We start from the raw sequence: 16120 nt of genomic DNA, 5'->3' as shown, positions 1-16120 counted from the left end.
AAAGTGCTTCAGTATCGGACAACACCCCTACCGCCCACCATGAAAGCTGGAACGCCCACTAGTGGGCGGTAGGGACCAGGTTGACTACCACTGCCATTCATCCAACAACCTGGAGAATGGATTAAAGAGCAACTCTTCCAGTTATTCCATGCTATTAGCCTGGAACAGCCCAGGTATCCCTGCTATGAAGTTTGGTTTGCTGCCTACTCCATATTTCAGCTATATATCTTACCCAAAATTTCAGAGATTTCAAAACAAAATAATACAAATTTCTGTAGTGTTTTTTTAATTCAGTTCTCCAATGTAGTAAAATTGTAGCCACAATATATTCTGAAAGATACCAGTTTTTGTTTATTTATTTATCAAATGTACTTGCCACTCATCTCATGGTTCAGTTTTTAAGAGACTGCTACAGGCAAATGATAAAATAGCATTTTTCCCCTTCCCTTCCCCATTATTTATGGTTTTTTTTTCTCTTTTCCCTCTGCCCACTAGACATTCTCTGTTGCGGCAATGTCTGGCCATGGACCTGTTCTTCACTCCACTATGTCTACTCTCAAGCTTTCCCCACAAGCTTACCAAGGAACCATCAACCAGTCTCCCCAGCCTAGTTCCAAGCAAGATTCCTGGAACAGCCTAGTCTTAGGGGAAACACATGGAGACATCATCACAGCTTAACAATCTTCTGCCTCTTCACCCCCTTCTAAGGGAGTTACCAAGCTTGGGACTCAAAGGCGATGGGCAATTGTCAAGCAATACTATTTGTTCTTTTTTTTTTCTTGTTTCTTCCTCCCATCTTTTGTTTTGTCTAGTTCTGGTCTTAGAAGAACCATTTCAAATTGCTTTGGCCTGTTCAATCAAAATTGCCAAGTTCTATTTTTAATAAATCCTCCAGATAACTTGGACATCAATATTACATGTTTATACATAACTGATATACAGAAATGTAATATCAAGTAGAATGTTTGTATATGTGTGTGTATATGTGAAGGGTATGTATGAGCTTGAATGGAAATTTGTAACTGCAGCTTTCCACATGTTGTCTTCAGACATCTTTTGAAAAATGAAGGAATGAATAAGCCAGCCCATAAAAATAGAATGGAGGTTAAAAAAAAGATAAAAAAATAAAACAAAAATCAATATATAAGCCAGCAATATCCCTAAATTTTGCATTATGGGGATCAGTTGCTGGTGGCCTTTATGAAAGATCTGATTTCCTGACCTGGGATGTGATTAGCCATTTCATTGCTAATTCAAAGCCAGAAGAGAAGAACCAGCAGCATATGCAGAGAAGAATGGAAAATAGGCTAATTGCTGGCAAAAGCTTGGATTTTGGTTCTCTATTTCCCATTTTGATTATAAAAAATATTCTTCCCCAAAGACACTACTGACCAAAGTTTATTGATAGTAAGAAACTCGAATGAATATTCAAGGACAGTGACCCACAAGAATCTAGAAGAAAATGGAGGTGCTGCAAATTCTGCAATCAATGGTGAACTGAAGACTCCAGAGTTTTTTTAAAGTATAGAACAGAAGCAACAGGTTTTGTCTTCAAACATAGCTGCAATCCACTACGGCTGGTGGACTTTTGCAGGAATTTTGTGGATCCAGCAATTTTATGACTGCCAGCAGCACATTAGTGTTAATTTAATTACTTTTCTGTCAACTTGATTAACCCCCTTCCTTTGCTATTAATAAATCTATTTTTCCTTTCAAAGCAACCAACTCAGTGTTTTACCTATGTGTTTTCCAGTTGAAAGAAGGATTCTCTATGATTTATATACAATCTTAAGCACAGCTGGAATGAGTGACTATAGATTAGCAGGCACCCATTTCAGAATATGGCAGGGGTAATGGGTAAGCAAATAATTTGAATTGAAAGTCTCCTTTCTGTCTAATATTAAGCATGGTGCCAGTACTAAATAAAACTTAAAAGAGTTTATACTTATGATCAAGGTGAACATGACCCGGTGGTAGGATTGACACTTCTTTTCACTCAATCTCATTCATTTAATAGTTGTTTTTATTTTTAATAGCTGTTTTGAATCTAGATGCTGCTAATTCTCATTTTCACAATGCCTGGAAAAAATGATAGCACTATTCATGTACAAGTGATGTGGTAGCTTAGAGGTGGTGCTCTCGTCTCACAATCAGGAGGCTGTAAGTTCGATCCTAGGTAGTGGCAGATATTTCTCTCTTTGAGAGCAAAGAGAAATCTTATGCTGCAAACTGGTAGGTGTCAGGAAGGATATCCAGCCAGTAAATGCTCAGCTCCATTCAGTCATCCCAATTCCAGCCTGATGCAAAGGATTATAGGTCATTAAAAAAGAGTACTGTAGTAATTCATGTGTTTTGACATTTGGATTGTCTTTATTAAATATTGGTGTTGAAAGACATTATCCTGTGATGAAATAATCAAACCACTGCAAAATATTGAATTCTGAAGCTCCTGTTCTGTTTAACAGAAACAAAGCTTTGTCTGTAATCATCAGTAAAATTGTAATGTTCACCCTCAGAACGTTTGTGATAGTTGTGAAGTTGTGAAGTATTTAGAATGAGCAGCAATCAATGAATTTGGATAAAGTATGACACTTAGATCCTAGATTACATGTAGAAGGTCCCTGATTTTATTCCAAGCATCTCAAATTTAAAAGTGAAGGAGATGATGGAAAAATTATGGATGGGGAATTTTGCTAAAACTTTCCTTGAATCTCTTTGGAAATTCTCTCTCATCCAAGTTATGGTTGTCCCTAAGGTGCTTTTTCAAAAGGCAACTGGACTTCGTTTTTCCTTGAAGACGTTTCACTTCTCATTCAAAGAAGCTTCTTCAGTTCTGAGGTTTTCTTAAAAATCTCTTTGCTACTATCTGGTGGATGTTTACATCTTTATGCCTAAATATGGGAGTCCTGGCTTGACTCAGATTTTGGGTATTCATTTTGATTATTTTCAGATTGCATTGCTTGTATACCAAAACTTGCTTAGAATGTCGCACACACCTCTTATAAATCTGAACATGAACAAACATAGAATCCTAATTCATTCAGGGACTGAGAATCCAACATGCAGGAAATGTAGACATTTCAGTCATGTGAGTCCCATCTGAAGTATTACTTTCCTGATTCAGGTTGGTATCTCTGAAAATTAGAATCAGCTTAGCTTGCCTATCCTTGATTTTCATCTGGTGAAAGAAGTCACCAGTGTAGGGCATTTCTTAAATCCCTATTCTTTCTAAGATGTAGCTCATCTTGGATCAGTGCAATCTTGTAGGACATGTAAACATTTTTATTTTAAACTATCAATGCAGTTTTACTGTGAAATGTTCATGTATACTACGCTCTGGCACTATTCTATTCCAAATGCACACACATATTCTATTTTTAATTGTCCTAGTTGTAATAACCGAGGCCCCAGCAACAGGGAGTAGAAGATAGCAACATTAGCATAAGCAGTTCTGTCTCTAAACAATATTTTCAGGATTGAATATTACATTGGTATCTAATAAACATACAAATTTAATTAAAACATACAGCTCAGTAATCCTTTCCAAACAGGATTGCCCAGTTTGCACATGCAATACACTTACATAAGTTATCTTACTTTGTGCTAGCTTGTGCATAGAACTGATTTGGAGAAGGAAGGAGCAAGTGTACCTCTAAGGTGCAGTTTTATTTGTTTTCAACTTTGAAACCCAGTACACACTGCAAGTTTCTGTAAACATTTCCCAATGCTTACCATGCCAGGAATAAGTGAGGTTGATAATCAGCACCTCTGTATTCTAGTTCTGACATTAGCAAGAATGAAGTCAATTGCACACACCTGAAATGTTCTTACTTTTGAGTCATCTGATGTCTCTGTTTTGTTCACAAAGCATCAATAAATTCCTACCGGAATATCTGAAGCTGATTTATTAGGGAGTAACCCACAGAATGGAAAGCATTTGGCTTCTGAATAAAAATGTATAGGAGGTTGGTATTGGAGGTGAAACCTGTGGTTTGCTGTAACTAGTTCTGCCACTGTTTGTGCTCAAGAAATCTGAGTGTAATGTAAGAAGACGTTGATCTATTCTTAACCTAGTGACTACTCCTTCAGATTTTCCAATGAGTTCATCTGTCTTGCTGCTGGGCTGCCTTTTCTACCTTTCTAAGCATTAAAGCTTTTTCTATAATATGTCCAAAGTAGGATAGTTTGAGCCTAGTAATTTGTGACTCTGAATAAGAACTTTGTGTAAATTTGTTTGATGGTCCTATTATTTTGTTGGCTATCCAGGGTTGTCTTAAGAGCCTTCTCCAGCATGAGCCTTTCAAATCTTGTGTGTTATTCTTTAAGGCAGCTTTAGTATGGGTACATTGTACACATCCTGAAATCTTAAAAAAGAAAAAACTTCCTGTGAGAAAAGGAAATCTCTGCAAGCTCATAAATAAGTTAGCATTATTTTTTTAAAAATTAGTTTTGTCCTTTTTATGGAGAAAATATATTGCAAATCAGAAATTCTGCCTGATTTGCCAAAATTTTTGAAAAATAAAGGTTATCAAGCAAGAAAAAATGATACTCTCTGAGCTTGGTTGTTTTCTTGCAGACGTTTCATTACCCAAACTAGGTTTGTTTTTTTCTTGTCAGCACACAATTAAAATAAGGCATACTATATGACATAAATTTTAAAATATAAAATACAAGATTAATATATGTACAAGTTAAGCAGATCTTCTCCAGAAATTGATGTTGCCTAATATGAGTAATGAAATGTCTGCAAGAAAACAACCAAGAGAACACCAAGGACCCCTTTATTTACACCCTGAGCTACAAATATTCTCCTTTATTGAAAAAGAATACCTTATTCTCTCAGCGTGGCTACATTCGCGCAAACTGCAAAACTAACCAAACTTAATGCTAACCACATTTTGCTTTTTGTGCAAATGTATTTCCACTTCGCCTCTTTTAGCAAGTTGTGAGAACACAAAACGGTGCACGATTACACTGATTCCACCTATTCCTCGCTTTTTCTCTCACAGTTCAAGGCAGCGAATGCAGAACTGGAAGGCGTAACGTAAGCGGCCTCCCAAGGCTCTAACCCAGCCCCGATTAATTCACTCTTCACAGGGCAAGATGGGCTGCGCAGAGATCGATGGAGGGCAGCCGTTCGGTTCTCTGCTAAAAAGGTCTGCCGAGATAGTTCCTTTCAGAAGGAAAACGGACGAAGCGGGAGCAAGAAGCCCTGCTTGGAAATGAAAGAAGGCAGGAGGCGATCAGAAGCGAGGAAGTTTTGATGGCTTCTGGTCCCACTACTTAAGTTTTACACAGGAAAATAACTATTTTTTAAAAAAAAAATCATTGATCGTACCATTGCATTTTATTTTCTTCCGACTAGACGTGAGCGCGCGTGTCTTCGTTCTTTTATTACAACTTTCAGGAATCGCCAGTTTAAGATGTATGTTTTTCGATTTGTATTGCAGACGCACGTCTTCCCCTATAATGCTCCAAATATCTATTGTAAATTGAATACCGTTTGTATTTTCAATCTGCTCTTGGTTGATCAACAAAAAATCTATGGTATCGGAAGCATGCAAATACCTATAAATAGTTGGCGACAAGCAACCCAGGATGGTCTGTATTAGGGGCTGGGACACATTTCTGTTAAAAATGTTAAGAGCAACATCAAAACCCAGACGTTCGCCATGTTTGGAGGTGGGGCGTGATACCATTCTTGTACAGGTAGTCCTCTACTTACGACCAAAATTTGTTTTTAAGTGAGACATTGAGTTTTGCTCCATTTTGCGAACTTTCTTGACACAGTTGTTAAGTGAATCACTGCAGTTGGTAAGTCAGTAACCTGCTTGTTAAGTGAATCTATCTTCCCCATTGACTTTGCTTGTCAGAAGGTCACAAAAAGTGATCATCTGACCACCACACTGCAGTGGTCATAAGTATGAACCTGTTGCCAAGCATCTGAATTTTGATCACATGAGCATGAGGATGCTGCAAATATCATAACTAAATACCACTTTACAATGCCTTAGTAAGGCCACACTTGGAATACTGCATCCAGTTTTGGTCACCACGATGCTGAGACTCTAGAAAGAGTACAGAGAAGAGCAACAAAGATGATTAGAGGTCTGGACGCTAAAACATATAAGGAACGGTTGCTGGAACTGGGTATGTCTAGTTTAACGAAGAGAAGGATGAGGGGGGACATGATAGCAGTGTTCCAATATCTCGGGCTGCCACAAAGAAGAGGGAGTCAAGCTATTCTCCAAGGCGCCTGAAGGCAGGACGAGAAGCAATGGGTGGAAACTGATCAAGGAGAGAAGCAACCTAGAACTAAGGAGAAACTTCCTGACAGAACAATTAACCAATGGAACAACCTGCCTCCAGAAGTGGTGAATGCTCCAACACTGGAAGTTTTTAAGAAGAGACTGGACAGCCGTTTGTCTGAAATGGTGTAGGGTTCCTGCTTGGGCAGGGGGTTGGACTCGATGACCTCCAAGGTCCCTTCCAACTTTTTATTACTATTATTATTATTATTATTATTATTGTTATTGTTATTGTTATTGTTATTGTTATTGTTATTATTACTACTACTACTACTACTACTACTACTACTACTACTACTGAAAAACTGTCATAAGTCACTTTTTTCAGTGCTGCTGTAATTTTGAATGGTCACTAAATGGACAGTTATAAGTTGAGGACTACCTGTACACTTAGTAAGAAAAAAAAGCTCTGATGAGGTTACCACTGCTAAAGGTTAGCATATTAGTTAGGTGTTTCTTAACCTTGGCAACTTTAAGATACAGTATGTGAACTCCAACATGCAGGCTGGGGAATTCTGAGAGGTGAAGTCCATACAACTTAAGTTGCCAAGATTGAGACACAATGAGTTAGACTATACTTCTCATAAAAGTATAATCTAAACAATGTGCAATGTGCAAAACTCCCAAAATATAACAGTTTGCGGTTCATTATGATCTGGTATTTTCATTTTTACCCTCTTTAACAGTCTTTCCTGGCTGAATGTACTTTACTATATGTTAGAAAATATAGAATTAGTGAGAAAGTGCCAGAAAAAAATGACATTTCTGCCTCCCCAAGGGTCTCACTGAAGTGTCTCAAATTTTTAAAAAATCACACAATTGTGTAGGTTAATTACAAGCTTAATCATACTTAAATTTTGATCAGTACAAATTAAAGGAGCTTATATTAGTCAAAGGAAATCCATAATAGGTTTTTAAAATAGGTTAATATCCTCTTATGTTAGAGACTGCCACTTTACTGCAAGTCTTAGTATATATTTGACATTGTTGTTCAGGCCAAAAGCTTGGAGGCCATCCTGGGAATAGCATTTTTAACCATTTTTCCCAACACTCTTTCAGCCTTGAACTTGATTGTCTGGAATCTCACAAACTCGGCTGTCATCCCCAGTTTTTGTGCTCTTGCAGCAATGCCAGAAGGACCCTCTGTAAAGAAGTTCCAGTTTCTGTGTTCTCCCTATGTAGGGAAGATGGTATCCAGGGTGGGAGGAAGCACTAGACAGATCAATCCGGATGATTTGAAAACACTGACACTGTGGGATATCCAAGTGAGTCTTGCTGTGTAATAAATATTTAACTCTTTTTTTTATAACAACCTTGGCTTATTTTGAATTAATGCTATTTTGCCAACATTATCATTGGTAAAATTTTATATAGCATATGACATCATTATTCTATACAGTAGAAAATACTACAGTCCAAGAAAGATACAGAAGATAGCTCTTTGCACCAGGCAAATTATAGACTTGATTATTATCCCTGCACTTCATGTATGGTTTTTGGCAATTGGCCTGCTTTTGGAGACTGCATCCCCCCAATTAAAAAAAAAATATGGCCCAAGTTGTGACAACATTTTGATATCTGTGTACAAGATCTCATGTTGGTATATGTAAATGCCATCTTGCTTGTGCAAGATGCCAGATATTTCTGAAATGTAATTTAAAAAATAACACTTTGGGATGTCTAAGACTGCCATGCAGGGTGGCTATATAAAATATGCTGCTTCTGGCTGCCATGTTGCTGGCCTTAGGTTTAAGAAATCCTAATAATTCCATTCTGGGCCTATTTTATGGGAGCTCTAATAGGTAAACTCTCCCATCCTGAATTTCTGCTTCATAGCTAAAGACTTGCCCAAATATTTCTGTTAGTAAGTTAACAGGCTCATCTGTTTCTCTCCCTTGCACTTTTATTAAACATTACAGAAGTTATATATTAAAAAAAAGACAAGAAGGAATAAAAAGGAAGGAGCACTGCCAGGGTTACTAACCTGGAGAAGATGAAATAGAATTAAAATGACTTTTTTTCCAGGTCCATGGGAAGAACTTGTTTTTGGCTTTTGGCACCAAAGAGAAATTAATACCCAGCCATGGCAGCATGTCCTCGGATTTGTCTGAACAAAGACTGGAAATGCCTGGAAGCAGTTCCTTCCTCCACGGCCAGAAAGAAAATGAAGTTGAAGTGTGCACTCCTGAATGCTATCAACAAGAAGAGTCAGCAAGTTGGTTGGCATCTGATATGGATAATAATAATAATGGGCAGAGTTGGAAATGGCTCCGCTTCCACTTTGGTCTTTATGGAAGCCTGCGAGCCAATGAGTTTGCAAGGGCGAATAAAGCAAACAAAAGAGGCGACTGGAAAGATCCAATTCCCAGGTTAGCACTTTGAGGTTTACAAAAGAAGTTTTACCCTACCGCTATACAGGAAGTCCTTGAGTTACGACAGAAATTGAGCCTTGTAATTATGGTCATAAGTCGTGATGGTCATAAAGTGGCTTACTACATGACTGGACCTGATTTTACAACTCTTTTTGTGATGGTCATTAAGCAAATGCCACGGTTGTCTTGCTGGAAATCAGAAGTAAACTCCAGTTTCCAGAAAAAAACATCACAAATTATGGTCACGTGACTAAGCAGTGCTGCTAATCGCTGTAAATGTGGGCCGATGTTATAATTTAAAAACCCGGTCGTAACTAGCTTTGGGGAGGGAGGGTATGTCATAACATCAGACAGTACTAAATGTCTGGTTGTAAATCGAGGACTATTTGCAGCTGGATTAGTTCCTCTGGAAACAACCCAACGGGTTCATATTTGTTTTATAAAGCAGAAACATGTAACTGGGCCAAGAAGTGCATTTTATTTTAAATGGTACCCGGGGGCCAGGGAAAAAACCCCTAGATTTTCTTTGCATTTAGTCAATCAGTTAAATGTTAAGTTATTAAGAAATTAAGATTCTCCATCATGCATTTACTATTTTGCCTCTTCAGTCACATTAAAACCTACAATTTAAAAAAGGTTTTGGGGATAATCTCGCAAGTTTTCAGGGTCACGTATGGCCCATGAAATTCAGGCTCAGCTCATCTGCTCTAAATTAATTCAGTGTTTGTTTTCATTTTGGATATTTAGGCTGGTTCTCCATTTTGATGCTGGGAACTTTCTGGTATTTTATAACTGCCGCATTCAGCAATGCTCTTCTCCTAGCACTGATCCAGCAATTGATATCCTGAGCCAGGAGTTTGATCGGGAGCGGGCTTTGAAGGTCCTTGCAAAAGATACTCCTGTGTGCTACATGCTCCTGAACCAAAGTTATTTCTCAGGAATAGGTAGGTTCAAAATAGATACCAAAATAAAAAAAAATTACATACATGCTTAATGTCTGGGATGTATAATGGGAATTGTTGCAAAATATGCAGAGGTTGTAATCTAGGAGGGCAGCAGAGGCTATTCTGCTAAAGAAGATTGAATTTTGCACATGAATTGACTTAAAAATAGATCTTTGACAACTATTTAAACATTACATTGAAGGCCAATAAAGGAACGGGGTCTGTAACACCCACATCTCTGCCATTTTAAAAATATGACAATTACATGTTTCATTTTTAAAAATTGTTTACATCCAGAATAATGAATGAACTGCCAAAAAAGCCAACACAGTGCTAGGCTGCATTAACAGAGGGATAGAATCAAGATCACGTGAAGTATTAATACCACTTTACAATGCCTTGGTAAGGCCACACTTGGAATACTGCATCCAATTTTGGTCACCACAATGTAAAAAAGATGTTGAGACTCTAGAAAGAGTACAGAGAAGAGCCACAAAGATTATTAGGGGACTGGAGGCTAAAACATATGAGGAACAGTTGCTGGAATTGGGTATGTCTAATTTAATGAAGAGAAGGACGAGGGGGGACATGATAGCAGTGTTCCAATATCTCAGGGGCTGCCACAAAGAAGAGGGAGTCAAGCTATTCTCCAAAGCGCCTGAAGGCAGGACAAGAAGCAACGGATGAAAACTAATCAAGGAGAAAAGCAACCTAGAACTAAGGAGAAACTTCCTGACAGTTAGAACAATTAACCAGTGGACCAACCTGCCTCCAGAAGTGGTGAATGCTCCAACACTGGAAGTTTTTAAGAAGAGACTGGACAGCCATTTGTCCGCAATGGTATAGAGTTACCTGCCTGAACAGGAGGTTGAACTTGATGACCTCCAAGGACCCTTCCATCATCATCATCATCATCATCATCATCATCAATCTGATAACTATAAACTATAATCTGATAACTCTCAGTGGCTTACTGTAAAATTAAATCAACCATGGTACAATTAAAAGGAATTATAATTTCATAAAACCTCTAACAAAGACAACAAGAATGTGTGAAATCACATAATGATGCCTATTGCCTAAAATGTTTTCTAACTGTCCTGCAGTTCCCTAAATAGCTGACAGCAGTGTATGTTTTTATTGTGTCTATCTGTATATATTCCTAAACTAACAATGAGAACAAAGAACATATTTATGTTACCCACTTGATATCCCATGAGATAGGACAAGCTAGACAGAATGACCGATACAAGATTAGCCATGAAGATTCATGACAGAGTTCAGATCTGAACCTGAATTTTCTAGTTTTCTAGTTTTCTAGTTTTAAGTTTTTACCTTGACCTACAGCAGCCTTTCTTAATATTTATAGTTCCTGTGATTCCCAATTCCCTGATAATTTGTTAGGAATGATGGGAATTGTTTTCCAAGATTCCTTTAAGGACTCCAGTTTGGAAAGGCTAATTCATAAGGATTACTTTTTTCACTTTACTTTCTTTACGGGCTCTCCAATGTTCAATTTCTCCTGAATTCTTCTCTCCTCCAGGAAATATCATTAAGAATGAGGCCCTGTATCTAGCAAGGATTCATCCGCTGTCCCTTGGCTCCTCTTTAGAATCCACAGATCTCAAATCTTTGCTTGATCATGTTGTTCAGTTCAGCTTGGCATGGCTCCACAACCAGCTGGGAAGACAGAGATTGCGGCTACAGATTTACATGAAAGATAAATGCCCCAAAGGGCATGAGGTAAAGAAGGCAACATTTGGACCACCAGATGGGTTGAAAAGACTTACCTGGTGGTGTCCACAATGCCAGCCTCGAGTGCCACCTGAAGAGATGGATATGCTTCTTGTACAAAGCACCTGATTTGCATAATCTCTTTGGTTGTGTGATTTCAAGAGTATCATGGAAACCAGGGAACAGGTTTATGATTCAACAGAGAACTTGCAAGCGCAGGTACCTCTTAAAGGGATTTAAGATTTACAATTACATACTGTGTATTGAGTCACTTGAATCATCACTTTCCACAGTCCAATTAATCCTGGGTATTTGTGGTTAATGAAAATGATGCAAGATCTGCAAATGCAACATTCAAGATGAAGCTTGCTACCAATGATGAAACTATTTGGAGGGAGAGGGAATGGTTCCCGTCCACCTACAATGTCAGGAATACTCTCTATGCTTGCACCATACTTGTCTTGGATTTACACAAGGTCAAACATTTTTTTCAGATTCTCATTCCAATATTCCTTTATTATAGGAATGATTCACATTAAAATAATTCTTTATAATTACCACTGTAATTACATACATCTGTATCATATTTAATTTTCTGAGGTAGGATTAAGAATCAAGATTATGCAAATGAGTTTTGATTTGTAAATGAGGAATCCAGTTTATAATTGACCTAAAATATTGGTATGCCATTAAATTAAAGGCATGGGATTTGGCTGTGAGCGATAGGAAGATTCAACCCTATTCTAGAATTTGAACGTGTTTAATGTTCAGATTAAACAAACCAAAGATTTGAAGTTACTAATAACAGAGATGGTATTTTAAAAGCTCCACTTTCTCAATTACTCAATATATATCTTGATATAGTAGGGAGAAGAGGCTTAGAATCTGGCTTATTTGAAACCTGAAAGCTGTCTTGTACATTGGAACGCCTGAATTTCATTAAAATATGGCTTGTGGGTTTGAATGAAATGTTTCTTGTGCTGATTTTTACATGATTGGGGTAGTGAAAGTAGAGCAACAAATGGGTTTATAACAAAGTTTGCCATATCTCATGAGATTAATTTCAAATTATTTGGGGAAAAGTACTTGACACTTCAAATAATTTCATACTCGTATTTGTTTGTCCCTTTTTTGTGTTCATCATCACTTAAACAAGAATTGAGAATGAAGCATTTATTTTTTACCAGAAATATTATTTTTGACCAGATTTTTATTCTCTTGTCTGATACTATGGAATTTTAAATCATAAAACATAACCCAGTAAGATTTGACAATTTTCAAAAAATTACAGTGTTTTGCTTTTATATTGGCAACTGTCATTAGTGTGCAGGAAGGCTATTGGTCTCAAGCAAATATTGAATCAAAATAGTAATTTAGAAGTCAGACCCCATGTTTAGAAGTTTGCTGAAGAAAATAATGGGATGGAAAACCAGGAATATTTTGTAAACATATTAGATTTCTAGGAGAGGCTGAAAAGAGCCCCCGTTTCTTAATTTTTATTATGTATTTCCTATCCCTTTGTCTATACCCCGGTTCTCATAGGAGCTTAGGGTATTCATGCAACACAACACATATTTTGGTACTGGTTGCTCTTGTTCTGCTTTTCACCATGGCTTCACTAGAAGAAGTTTCAAACAGATGACAACATTGACCCTATTATGGGATTGGAAACTAAATAGTATTAGGTCTGGTTAACATCTGAATGAGACACTATCAGAGAATCACAGGGATTCAAACTAGACATGGATGTTACAAAAAAAAATCCAGGGAGAAAATAATGGCAAACCACTTTCTTATGGTTGCCAAGAACATTATATGATGTGTGCACAAAATCACAAGGAATCTTTTTGTCTGTTACACAAATGTTACACAAGGCCTGGCAACAGACAAATGCAGAAATTGGGAAGAACCCTATCTCGTTCCAGTATTTCACTGGTAAGGAAAATGCTACAGTTACATACTTCTGGTCTCTTCATTTACTGCAGCCATAGTAGGCAGACATTTGACCTCTTTTGTTTTTGGCTAAGAAGTAAACAGAATTTTGGGGAATGATGCAATGGGCTGAATTTGGGCATAGGGTAAAAAAAAAAGTTTAAAAAGTCTACAAAGGAATGTAGAACCTGTTACTATCTCCCATGTAGAGGTCAAATGGTTTGGAGAAGGGGAATTTGTGAGTGAGGCTATTAGGATGTAACTAAATCTTTAAAGGTGTTGTCTGGTGGAATGAACTGACATTAGGAGACTCAAACATATTTTTAGGAAAAAGATTTTTCTGTGAAATCAAGATGCCCTTTCTAGTGGGCATCTAGTGAAAGGCTTTTCAATGACTACAAAAGAGCAGTTATAATCTGCCTAATTTTGTGTTTCTGCCAAACACAAGAACTCCTTGAGGAACTGAGGCTCTTCATAAAGTTTATTTTTCTTGACAATTTTACTTTTTTTCTCTAAATGTTCAGTGGTAAGAATTGGGTGTATAAGGAAATTCTAAATAGCTCTTTGAAATTGGCAAAGGGACAACATAACCAGCTTCCAGAGGTAGAGATAAAATGAAGGTTGTCTGCAATTGGATTCACACATTGTATTAAGCTGTGCTTAGCTATAGTTTATTGTATAAACCACAATTGTTTAGGTTCATACAATATTGTCCACAAGCAAGCAAACCACATTATACTTTAGGGCAGGGGTCCCTAATCCCCGGTCCGTGGACCAGTACTGGGCCACGGTATGCCAGAAACTGGGCCACACAAACAAGTGAAGCCCCATCTGTGGGATGCAGATAGTATGCAAAATCACGCCCCCCTTCAGTCCATGGAAAAACCTTTCTCCACGGAATGGTCCCTGGTGCCCAAAAGGTTGGGGACCTGTGGTTTAGGGTAAATCCAATCTGTTTTATCATAATCAGCACCCTCATACCTTTGCTACAACATGATATTGTAGAGCACTATCTGTTTTTGCATCCTTATAAAAGTGATGCCCTCAACACCCTGGTGTAGTCTGAATTGAGGAAGGATTTTACTAGAGGGGCAATCTATTGTGGGCTCTAATGGAGAACAACAACAGAATGTTACTGAAACCAATTAATGGAAATCAGCAACGGAAAATGTTTTGTTTTCCCTTCTAAGCCTCTTTCATAACTACTTATGAAATCTAAAGTGAAATATTTTAGTGTTACTGGAAACATATTCCTTGTAGATATGAGGTAAAGAATGTAGCCTAGCAGGTCCAATTATCCATTTGCTCTACTAACTTGTGGCCAATCAAGTACCTATAAGTCAGCAGTTCTCAACCTTTTCTATACCCCACACCCCTTCTGATATATTCTTGCATCCCTTACAAAAGTAATACCTAGTTATGCATATACACCATAATTTTGAAACTTCTAAGCCCAAGTTTTCGCACTCCCTGGAATATCATCTCACACCCCTGGTTGGGAACCCCTGCTATAAGCAATTGTAACCATGGCAAAAAACAGCTTCTAAGAAATGTTTGTAAAATAAATAGACAGTAAATTGCCGTGTGATAAAGTGTATTAAATTTTATTTACTTTTTTTTAAGCAGATCAATGGCTGAGATTGCTTGTATGTGAGGGTGAGTCCATCATTCTGGTCATGGAAAGAGTGTCAAAACAAAGCATCTGCCATCTCTACCATTCTCAAACATCAGGCTTGCTGAAAATTATAGGCCAACTGATCTGGAGTACACCAAACTGGAGACTTCAAGTAGCAAAATTACAAACAAGGGTGTGGATGGCAAAATGGGTTTAATGTATGTTAAGTCTTATAGTGCATGTTTATAAATAATAGTAACTGATAACTGAATAACAAGTCTTGATTAAAACAAATGGCTTAGTGAGATTTCTGTCATTGAGTTCCATAGAATTTATTTCCAAGGGGGGGGGAATACATTATTTATCCACTTATTCCAGGAACATTAGAGTCTGATGGTATTTTTACTTTTTCATCTATTTGCATAGGATTGTCATTGCCTTTTAACACAGTATTGAGGGTTATTTGAATATGGAGCAGATAGGCCAATTTTTGCATTCCTTTAGCATACTTACAATGTTCTGTTCCTTAAGTTTTTCCTTCATCAAAGTGTCACCAGAACATTTGAGGTGATTGCTACTTTGCCCAGTAATTTTAATTGTAATTTCTATTTTTCTAATGTTTCTCATTATATATTCCACTTGTAAGTTAAATAAATGAGGTGCCAGTAATCAATCTTTCATTATAGAGAAAATCTAGGCAGTTGCTAGGAGTCCAAAGTGACGTGATGGCAGAAGAATACAGAGAAAACCAACAAAGATGATTAGGGGACTGGAGGCTAAAACATATAAAGAACGGTTGCTGGAACTGGGTATGTTGATTCTAGTTTAATGAAGAGAAAGACTATAGGTGACACGATAGCAGTGTTCCAATATCTCAGGGGTTGCCACAAAGAAGACGGAGTCACGCCATTCTCCAAAGCACCTGAAGGCAGGACAAGAAGCAATGAATGGAAACTAATCAAAGAGAGAAGCAACCTAGAACTAAGGAGAAATTTCCTGACAGTTAGAACAATTAATCAGTGGAACAACCTGCCTCCAGAAGTTGTGAATGCTCCAACACTGTACTTTTTTAAGAGACTGGACAACCATTTGTCTGAAATGGTATTGGGTTTCCTGCCTGAGCAGGGGGTTGGACTAGAAACCTCCAAGGTCCCTTCTACTTTATTATTATTATTATTATTATTATTATTATTATTATTATTATTATTATTATTA

At 37.5% G+C, this 16120-nt stretch overlaps 2 protein-coding genes across 6 annotated transcripts in view; both read left to right on the top strand.

The window, feature by feature from the left end:
* The window catches only part of GATA4 (GATA binding protein 4), a 43381-nt gene extending 42703 nt beyond the window's left edge, over positions 1-678 (top strand). For all 3 annotated transcript variants that reach the window (XM_029284510.1, XM_015818049.1, XM_015818048.1), the window contains one exon: positions 496-678. In XM_029284510.1, the coding sequence (XP_029140343.1) occupies positions 496-678 (183 nt within the window). The remainder of the gene's footprint in view (positions 1-495) is intronic.
* Positions 679-5340: 4662 nt separating this feature from the next.
* On the top strand, positions 5341-15164 carry NEIL2 (nei like DNA glycosylase 2). 3 transcript variants are annotated; one of them, XM_015818047.1, is made up of 5 exons: positions 5341-5425; positions 7368-7573; positions 8334-8677; positions 9428-9624; positions 14917-15164. In XM_015818047.1, the coding sequence occupies exons 2-5, from the start codon at positions 7436-7438 to the stop codon at positions 15120-15122; spliced, it is 885 nt and encodes a 294-aa protein (XP_015673533.1). In that variant the 5' UTR covers positions 5341-5425; positions 7368-7435; the 3' UTR covers positions 15123-15164. The 3 variants fall into 3 exon arrangements, with proteins under 3 accessions (XP_015673533.1, XP_015673532.1, XP_015673531.1); XM_015818046.1 differs by having other exon boundaries at positions 14914-15164; XM_015818045.1 differs by lacking the exon at positions 14917-15164 and adding an exon at positions 11168-12303.
* The last annotated feature ends 956 nt before the right edge of the window (positions 15165-16120 follow it).

This window comes from Protobothrops mucrosquamatus, unplaced genomic scaffold (assembly GCF_001527695.2).
Source record: "Protobothrops mucrosquamatus isolate PMUCROS unplaced genomic scaffold, P.Mucros_1.0 scaffold669, whole genome shotgun sequence".
Taxonomy (NCBI): Eukaryota; Metazoa; Chordata; class Lepidosauria; order Squamata; family Viperidae; genus Protobothrops; species Protobothrops mucrosquamatus.
The sequence above is the reverse complement of the archived record's forward strand: the minus strand, read 5'-3'. Positions and strand labels throughout refer to the sequence as shown.

Bases quoted from the DNA above. Each gene is read 5' to 3' on its own strand.
- NEIL2 (XM_015818045.1), top strand. From the start codon at position 7,436: ATGCCAGAAGGACCCTCTGTAAAGAAGTTCCAGTTTCTGTGTTCTCCC. The intron at 7,574-8,333 runs GTGAGTCTTGCT...CTTTTTTTCCAG, and splicing joins TGACACTGTGGGATATCCAA to GTCCATGGGAAGAACTTGTT. The intron at 8,678-9,427 runs GTTAGCACTTTG...TTGGATATTTAG, and splicing joins TGGAAAGATCCAATTCCCAG to GCTGGTTCTCCATTTTGATG.